General features: G+C 39.9%; 1 protein-coding gene across 1 annotated transcript in view; it reads right to left on the bottom strand.

Annotated features, from left to right (window-relative positions):
- KIF2B (kinesin family member 2B) overlaps nt 1-9,154 on the bottom strand; it is a 112,551-nt gene extending 103,397 nt beyond the window's left edge. The window contains exon 1 of the mRNA XM_025199173.1: nt 9,074-9,154. Coding sequence (XP_025054958.1) covers nt 9,074-9,154 — 81 coding nt within the window. The remainder of the gene's footprint in view (nt 1-9,073) is intronic.
- Between the last annotated feature and the right edge of the window lie 373 nt (nt 9,155-9,527).

The raw sequence follows: 9,527 nt of genomic DNA, 5'->3' as shown, positions 1-9,527 counted from the left end.
GGCAGCCTCTGAGCAGGAAGGGGAAGGGAGGGCACATTTTTCACCTACTTTTGGCTCTTATATACTTCCCAGAGGTTCCCACAGCCTGGTCTGCCCTCACTGGTGTGGCAGAGGAGGCTGGGAGTGGGAGGGGTGCAGCCTCCCCTGCAGTGTGGGTTGCTGTTCCCATACTCCTACTTTGGGAAAACCTGGATCTGCCCCTGATTATTTCTATTAAAATGTAAAAAGCATTAGCAGCATTTGCTTAAACATCTGGGTGCCTTTACATAATAAAATAAAAGTGGGTGGAAACCATAACCTGGATGTAGATCTCAATGTGTCCAAACATAAGCTCCATGTTGTGCCTGCTTCTTATCTATGCAACATATCCAATCCTGGATCCACCCTTTCTTTAGACATTAGGCACATATGGCCATCTCAAATTTGCTACTCTGACCCACCTGTACTTAAAAAAATAATAATAATCAAAAGGTACAATATACAATAGCCGCCAGTGTGAAAGGGCACTAGTCCCTTATCATGGGTTCAAACTATGAGATTTGAGTGACTGGATAAACATTGTAGGATGCCTTTAAGATTGATACTGGGATCAGAGCTGCTTTTTAGCAAATCAAAGTTCAGAATCAAGGACCCTTCCCTCAAAAATAGCCTACTTCTAGTTTTCCAAAATTCAAAAACATGCAAGCGTGGAGAAGCATAGCTTTTGAGCACATGAGCATAGACAATTTATACACCTGGGCATTCTCAGGAGCAGAACCACCGAAGCACCTGAGAGCACAAAAAGTGTCATTCCCAGGATGAATGGGTAAGGCTGCATTAAACTTTGGGCAAACATACACCAGATGCTGAGCCAGTAGTCCCTGGAGAGGAACTGAGTCATTTGGCAGAAAATAGTAACAGCCTTGAGGCAAACCCAGTCCAAATCAAATCTTACTCATCAGCTCTTATTTAGGCAGAGAGGAGGAAGTGGGGTTGTAGACTCTGCCACACACTGATGTAGTGCTTCACTGTGGCAGTTTGCTTAATGGCCAACAAGTATTCGAGATGCCCATTTTAGAATGGCCATGCTTTAGAAAAAATGAGATGAATTTGCAGAGAGAAGAGAAGAGAAGGGGCACCCTATTAGGACCAAACTGATCTGTAGAGCAGGTTAAAGCAAAACCAGGTATTTTTCTTGCAAATACTTCACTTTTTCCACTGGAAATGAACAATGAAAAATGTTTTTTCTGCCATAGCATTTTGACCAATGTGATTTTTTTTCCACCAAAAAATTAATTATGCCTGAAAAGTCATTTTTTTTCAAAAAGCGACCTGACAAAAAAAAATTATCCATCCACACTTTTCCCCTCTCTCCACAACTCCACCTCTCCATAAGTCCTTCACAGTAAGGAACTACTTCCTACTTAGTGGAGGAAACTGGAGGCTGATCAAAATGTTTCTATCATTCCTGATAGGAAAAAGATAATGCAATAATACATGTTTTTGTAATTTTTTTTTTTTATTCTGAATTTTCATTTCCCCTTTTTGTTAAGATTGATATCATGTTTACTTCTGTTTGGAGCCAAAAATGAGCAGAACTTCATGTACCTATTCTCAAAATACAGTGAGTGGCTTCTTTTCCTAAACATACTTGTATTCACACCAAATACAAAACACAGCCAAAGTTCAATGATAATTCTGCTAGGTGCCAATTTTTAGTACAGTGTATATTTAGAGAAATGTTTAATAAGGTGGTGGACTGAAAAGAAGAAGGAATAAATTATTCCCTTCAAGAAAGTTCTTCCCCAGTAAATAACGTCACACAAACTCAGTAATATATCTTCTAGGAAGCTACCACTAAGCTTCTTCCCACTTGAGAAGACAGTTTGACTTCGGCTGTGTAGTAGGCATTTGTGACAATTTTATAATGAACACACAGATACTATGGAGCTGTTTGAATTCTTATTCACTTACCACATTTAAGCTAACGAGAGCTGTATGTGTTACTTGGTCCCCAGTGCAGAATGGATAAGGAAGTCCAGGTTTTGTGTTTCTAAGAAACAATGAGCCTGACTCTGATTTCATAGACTCATAGATGCTAGGGTCGGAAGGGACCTCAACAGATCAAGTCCGACACCCTGGCTGGGCAGGAAAAAGTGCTGGGGGCAAATGACCCCAGCCAGATGCCTATCCAGCCTTCTGTTAAAGACCCCCAAGGTAGGGGAGAGCACCACCTCCCTTGGAAGCCCATTCCATATTTTGGCAACCCTTACCATGAAGAAGTCTATCTATCCTAACTGATTCAAATCAGGATTACTATTATTTACTTGGATTGTTGAACTGACTGTAGACTCCATTTAGCAGATCAGGGCTCCCTTGTCTTAGGTATTGTGCACAGAAGCAAGAACAATGTCCTTGTCCTACCAAGTTTACAGTGACAGAATAAGGGACAACTAGAAAGAACAAACGGAAAAAAAGTAAAGATGTAACTGCCTTGAGCCAGTGGGCTTATGCAGGTTTATGTGAAATAAAATTCACTACCATATTATTCATGAGACAGGATGGTTTTCTCTAAAGGGCAATGTACTTCTAATAAGCTGCAGCTGCATTGTTGATATGAACAGCACTGTTCTTAAACAGCTGTCTGAGGCTGCAATCCAATCAGAGATTATTCAGCTCCCCTAATATATTTCATGTATCAACTATTTCTCCTTAACTTTGGGTAAGATGTTTCAGCACAGCCTCAGGCTCTTCCTCTACTGCAGGCAGATGTAAAAAAAATGATAATCAGGCTGGAAAAGAATGAAAAATTATGTACCAACTTTTTTTTTTCTCTTAGTGTCTTTTACAAATCTCTAAATAATTGGACTTAAAACAGTGCTAATACTGTCATTATAGCAAACATGCCATCAGTATTGCAAATGAAAAAGGAAGGCTCTAGCCTTCCGTGCATACAAAGGGTTACCAGAAGGGGCCTAGTAGAATTTCAATAGTAGGATGAAACAGAAAATGGCTGATTCAGAGGCTCTAGGACAGTGGTCTCCATCCTTTTTAAGCAGGAGATCACCTTTGGTATTTAAAAGCAACCCAAAATCTATTGTCTATTGCTGCTGCCCTCCTCCTCCTGCACCCTCCATAACCCAGGAGGTAAGTCTGCAGGGAGGGAAGGCGGAGGGGAGTGGGGAAATCAAGGCAGAGGGGGGAAAAAAGTATTTGGGAGCATGTCTCCCAAACAGGTAAGTCCCACCCGCCTGGTTCTCCACTCAACTTACTCCTGCTCCTGCCTCTGTGGCACTGTTTCATAGTTTCATAGCTGGTAGGGTCAGACGGGACCTGAGCAGATCATCAAGTCCGACCCCCTGCCATGGCAGGAAAGGATGCTGGGTCAAACGACCCCGGCAAGGTGATTATCTAGTCTTCTTTTGAAGACCCCCAGGGTAGGAGCGAGCACCACTTCCCCTGGAAGCTGGTCCCTTCCACAGGGGCCAACTGTCCCTCACCGCAGGGGCCTTGATCTATACCCGCCCTTTCCCTCCCCCACAGACTGACCTGCTGTGCTGGGGCGCATGCATGCATGCACACTCCGCCCCCCACCCCAGCCTCAGATCAACTCCAAGAGGCTTGAGATCTACTCCAAGAGGCTCTGAGATCTATTGATGGATCGAGAGCCACTGGTTGGTGACCACTGCTTTAGGAAATGGCCTGCATTAGAAGAACTGTTGTAAAGTGTTCATCAGGAATATGAACTGTGGTAAACTAATCTATATTCAATTTGAAGGAGATATCCTTTTGAGCAGATTACTGTTTAAAGATAATAAGCAAGTTTGAAATCTGGCAGAATGGCTAATGTTGCCTGCATTTGCTATTGACAATATTTTGTTAGCAAATGTCCCCTCCAGTGGTCAGACTTGATTACAGCTATTTCTCTTTCTTCCTTTTCTTCCTAGGGCGAGGACGTGAAAGTCAAAAATGTGTTCTGTTCCATGTGTTCCATGCCAAACTATCACTACTTTAGGATATTGCCCGAGTTAACCTATTTACATTCTTCTTGCCTCAGTTTACCGATTTAAAAACTAATGCTGCTCTGAAAGTGGAGGGCCAGATACACCAGGCAGAAAGTAGAGTCAAGGAAGAAATGTCATTACCTCAGTGAAGAAGATTTGATTTGATTTGGATTCTGGAAGCAAAATCCAAGTCATACAGCACTCATCCAAAGATCTCAAAGTGCTTTACAAATCGATTAAGCTTCTCAATATCCCTGTGAAGCAAAGTAGGCAATAATCTCTGCATTCGCAACTGAAATGCAGCAAATTCTACAGAAGAAGTTTGCGGGGTATCAACCTCTCCCAATAGAACGAGACACACAAAGCAATTTAATCCAAGAAGCAAGGGATACTTTATTAATTTAAAACCACACGAGGAATTAAAGAAGCCAAAATGGAATTAACTGACTTGGAATCTGGCCGGGACAGCACATTTATCACTGATCTTCCCATAAAAGGTTTCATAAGATATTTAATGACAAGCAGTGCCTTAGGTCCTTGGTTTTATGTCCTTCCACAAAGAACATTTCCAGGAAAGGGCAATGCTTCTGGTTCTGACGCAAGACAATACAGGACTTCCTAAATAACCAGCACACTTACCCAAGAAGTTCCTTGGTAGCTATCCATCCTGCTTAGCTTAGTTAATGATTTCTGACAAGATCATTGCAAAAAGCTGCCTGTATTCAGGCCAGAGACATAATTAGGAGTTTCTCTCACTGATGGTGTTTTGATTTTTGAGATTCATGACTGAAAAGTGCAGAGTAGTATAATTATTCTTTTTTCATTTCTCTTGCTGCTGTCTTCTGAATAGCCGACAAATGGAACCCTGGGCTCTTAATAATCAAGAGCACATTCAGCATTGTGGGAAATGAAAACACTACAGTGAATGGAAAATGGCTAAAGCTGTTAGAAACATCATAAAACATACAGTGTATGATGCACTGGAAGTATGAAAAGCACTTAATTGTAAAAGTACCATTTTCCTAACTTCAGGCATTCACATTGCTAATTGATCTAGAGTATTAAATGAGTATCTTAGATGACCTTTAATGGACTTATTTTGTTGCCATAAGCCTATACATGTTTTAAGTACTGAATTAAGGTATGCACAGTGTCAGTAAAACCAGCACAGTGTATTGGTACTAAGTCAGCTGTCTTCATTTTGGTTCCAAGATGCTCATCGCATGCACTGACTCATACCAAATATTCAAGAGTAACAGAAGGGAATGATATAACTCACCACTTTATAAAAATAGCAATCGTTCCATTACTACAGTCTCATGAATGTTGATGCCATTTATATGTACAACAAATCTTAGGCATTATAGAGATTCTGGAAAGGGACTTTGAAAACAAAGAATATATATATATATCCAGTCAAGTAAGTGATTGTAAACCCTCCCTGCTATAAAGAAAAAAAAATGTTCTGGCACTACGCCGTAATCACTGATGAGCTTTAAATTCTCAAGTGTACCAGATAAGCTGCCAGAAACCGAGGAGAAGAAATAATATTCAATGCAGAACAGATGTAGTCTACCAAAATAATTTCTTAAAGGTTTTTCACTAGTGTAAGGAAACGTCTGTTTTTGATCCAGAAAGTAGAATGCACTAACACTGAAGCGGGACTCCAACTATATTTCCCAACCAAAAGAAACTGAAATAACCATTGTAGAGCATCCAATGAAAGAGCTGCACAGAAATTCCAGATATTTTGGATGTGTATTTAAAGCCTAGAGTATCACTGCAGCATTTAGAATATATATTACACGAATGCTTGATTTACAGAGCCTGTCACACAGGAATAGAAATGTCTAGATGACTTCGTCAATGGATTTCACCATATATATTTATATAATGCTTCAACCCTCCTTATTGTAGCTCTCATTAAACTAGATTATCACTGCAGCCTTTTGGGTGTTAATTTAAATATTCTCTATAAAAGTATTAACATATATATGTAAACCAAATAAAAGATTCACAGTATTGCAGCTCAGGTCCTCTTGGCATGAACAAAATCAGGATCAGACCTTTAGATCTACACTGTTTCCACTAATGATGAAAAGATTTACAATCACCATATAAAGGAGATGACAGCACATATATTTAGAGCCAATATCTGATCTGCGTCAGTGCCCTCTAGGTTCTGTAGTTGTTCTGACGGGGGAAAAAAGCTCTGGTTAACTGGCGAGTACCAGCAGAGGGCAAACAAGTAAATAACTTTCCTTGGAAGTGAGATGACACCACATAAAACATTGTTATAGAAGTCTCACTAAGGGCATGAGCCGAAGGCAGTAATACTGCACAGGTTGAGCTGATTTGGGTCTGCAGAAACTCACATGACTTGCTAATGTCATGCAAGTCAGGGAAAAAAAAGTTAACTTTAAGGTCAGAGCCTAGAGTGAGGGTCCAGGACTGAAAATTAAAACAAATAACTTAAAAGGATATAGATGTGATGGCAGAAATCAGTGAACTGAAAGGATTATGGAATCTAACAGTTCTTTTTTTTATGGGGTCAGAGACTGCATTTCAAATGTCACTGAGCTACTACTACCTCTACATCAGCACCTTTACCCCTTGGTTACTGCTTACTATTATTTGTTGCCTCCAAATATTTACCTAAATGGATACTAGTAGAGCCCGAGCATCCTTGGACCAAATGTGATATTTTAAGGCTTTAAAATGACAATGTGGACTTGGAAATGACCTCAGGAGTTCATCTAGTCCAACCCCCTGCTCAAGGCAGCATCATGTCACTGTGAACCACCCGAGACAAATATTTGTCTGACCTGCACTTCAAAACTTCCACAGCCTTTCTAAAGTAATCTGTTCCTGTACAGAAGCAGTAAAGAAGCTCCCTCAGAGTAAAAAAATATCCTGACTATCTAATAAACTAACCTAATTTAATCTAATATCTACTTTAAATCTTCCTTGTCGCAATTCGAGACAATTATTTTTTATTCCCTAATCTCTTTATAACAACCCTTTTTGTATATGAAGGCTATTAACAAATCCCCACTCCGTCTTCTCTTCTCTAGACTAAGCAATCCCAACTCTTCCAAGCTTTCCTTACACAGTAAAGATTTGAGGAACAGAAAGCTTCCAAGAGTTTCTTAATAAAGTTCCAGCAAAATCTTAGAGAGGTTAATGGGACACTACTTTTGAGAGCAGGACATGTACAAAGACACACCTCCTGCTCTCAAGGTTAACAATACTATAACCCAGCGGTTCCCAACCTTGGGTTGCGAACCAAATGAGGGTTGCGGGGACAATGCCAGCGGCGCTGCACCCATAGGACAAGCCACACCGCATGCCGGGAGCTCCCCCACCCCCAGGACGCCACGATCTGCTCCCAGCAGCAGGTCACAGCAAAAAAAAAGTTGGGAACCACTGCTATAACCCAACAGTACTCACAATATGAATTATATTCCATGTATTTCCAAAAAAACACCAAAGACAAATAATTTCTGCAGAATGGTTCCAGGTGGTAACAATAATGCTTTTGTTAATGCTTTCAAGAACTCTGCAGACTGGGTCAATAAGAGAGCACAAATCTGAGGTCTCCACAAACTTCAGCAAGTGAAATGCACTGTGGTATTTAAGGAGTACTTTAATGCAAAAGAGAGAGTGGGCTCATTTATTTATTAGGCTATATTTAAAAAAAAAAATCAAGTCTGGTGTTCATATTACAGAGCAATATAGTAATTTCCCCTGTGCAAGCCTACTGTGCTAGCTAGTGTCAGCCAAGCATTATTGTAGAAGGGCTTTATATTTTAATGAAAACAGGCTGATGCCAGTACAGAAACATACTTCAGCTTGTTTGTAAACCAGAAATACATCAGAAATACATAAACATCACTCAGCACATTAGACTCACTTGAACATCAACCTTTAGTTTGATTTATTTCAATAGAGCTGTTTATGCAGATATATAAGGGGAAAAATTATCCACTGATTTACAACAAGATGGACTCATATATACATTTTAAATTGGAAATATTTCTTGTTTTAATACAAAATTTGCATTTGTGAAAACAGGGCTATTAATTATAAGTACTGACAAAATCTTAACTATATTGTTTTGCAGGGCTGACAAAAGAGCAAATGCTCATGTTTACATTTTTGAAAGCATATGGTATACTTGTTCATCCTGACAAGAAATCAAAGAACAGAGCTGTGGTGAAATCAATCTATTTAACAAAAACCTGTGCGCTAAGGTACTTCATGCAAATATCTTCAGCTTGTATTTGAGAAGCAGGAGTGAGTGCTACTGATTGTACCAAGTGGCTCTACTGCATCATTTATGATTATTTATTAGCATTATTTCTAAATGGATTTTAAAAAGGTTCATTGGGGATCTCAACCATTTATGAAGAGGACAATTTGTTCAAATCAAATGAAACAACTACTGAGAAAAGCGGCCCAACAATAAAGAGAAATCAGGGCTAAAAATATCATTTTCTTTTTATTTTAAAGACTCGGAGCCATCTGGTTTACAAGTTGACAGTAGTCAGGCAGCTGCTGAAGGGTATGATAGACAGATCTGAGAGATATGCAAAGCAGAAATGCAACTGCATAATTACATAAAAATGACATGTTCACTAGTAGTGAGAAAGAAAAGTGTGTACAGAAGCATGGGATCACTGGAGAAGAATAGTACAAGAGGGTATATTTACACTGACAATTTGGCAACGTGGAACTATAGCTCATTTGAAGGAGGCATATATTTGCATGTTATCTGCATGCAGGCACAATAGGAAAGCTCTTCATCTGTGCTCAATGACCAGTTCTCACTCTGATCATAAAGCTTTGGTTAGAGAATAAGTGCTTCTTTACAAAGGAAAGTTATTGTGGCATAAACTAACATTGGATTTAGACCAATATAGTTTTATATGAGCATAACTTCTAGTACTAAGTGCCTTTTTAAAAGATACATTTTTCCACTTATTCCATTGTAGGAAAAGATTAAGATAGTTAAAAAAAACCCAAACAAACCAACAAACCCCACACACCCTCATACATTGAAATTAGGTGTCTCATACAAAGAGCTATACCGCTACAGTTACTGGTATAACTGGTAACATGTTTCCATGATTGTACTTTTTGGAGGTTCCATTATGGTTTTTCGTTAACATGGAGGCTAAGTACAGACAGTCAAAAAGGCCAAGAATGAATCGATTCAGGTTAGTCTAAGCAGGTTAGTCTAAGCTGCGTAGGTTGAACTAATAAGCAAGCGAACAGACATTCACTTTTGATTCCAGAAATGCAGTTACATGCCTGCAGTGACCCAGGCCAAAAGCTGGGGGGCGCTAGTGTACACCGCCCCACTTCCGTGGAGTGGAAAGCTTGGGCAAAGGCTGGCCTGCCCACCCTGCAAGGCAGGGTGTGTGGCGGAGGTGCAAAGCATCCTGGGATGCTGGGGGACTGTGAGTTAACTGGAATCTGGCAAGGATCTGGGACAGAAGTACAATGACCGATTTAACCTAAATCAGTTAAATCACCTAAATC

This window comes from Alligator sinensis, unplaced genomic scaffold, assembly GCF_000455745.1.
Source record: "Alligator sinensis unplaced genomic scaffold, ASM45574v1 scaffold876_1, whole genome shotgun sequence".
In the NCBI taxonomy this organism is placed as follows: Eukaryota; Metazoa; Chordata; order Crocodylia; family Alligatoridae; genus Alligator; species Alligator sinensis.
Note: the sequence above shows the minus strand (reverse complement) of the source record. Positions and strands in the feature narration are given on the sequence as shown.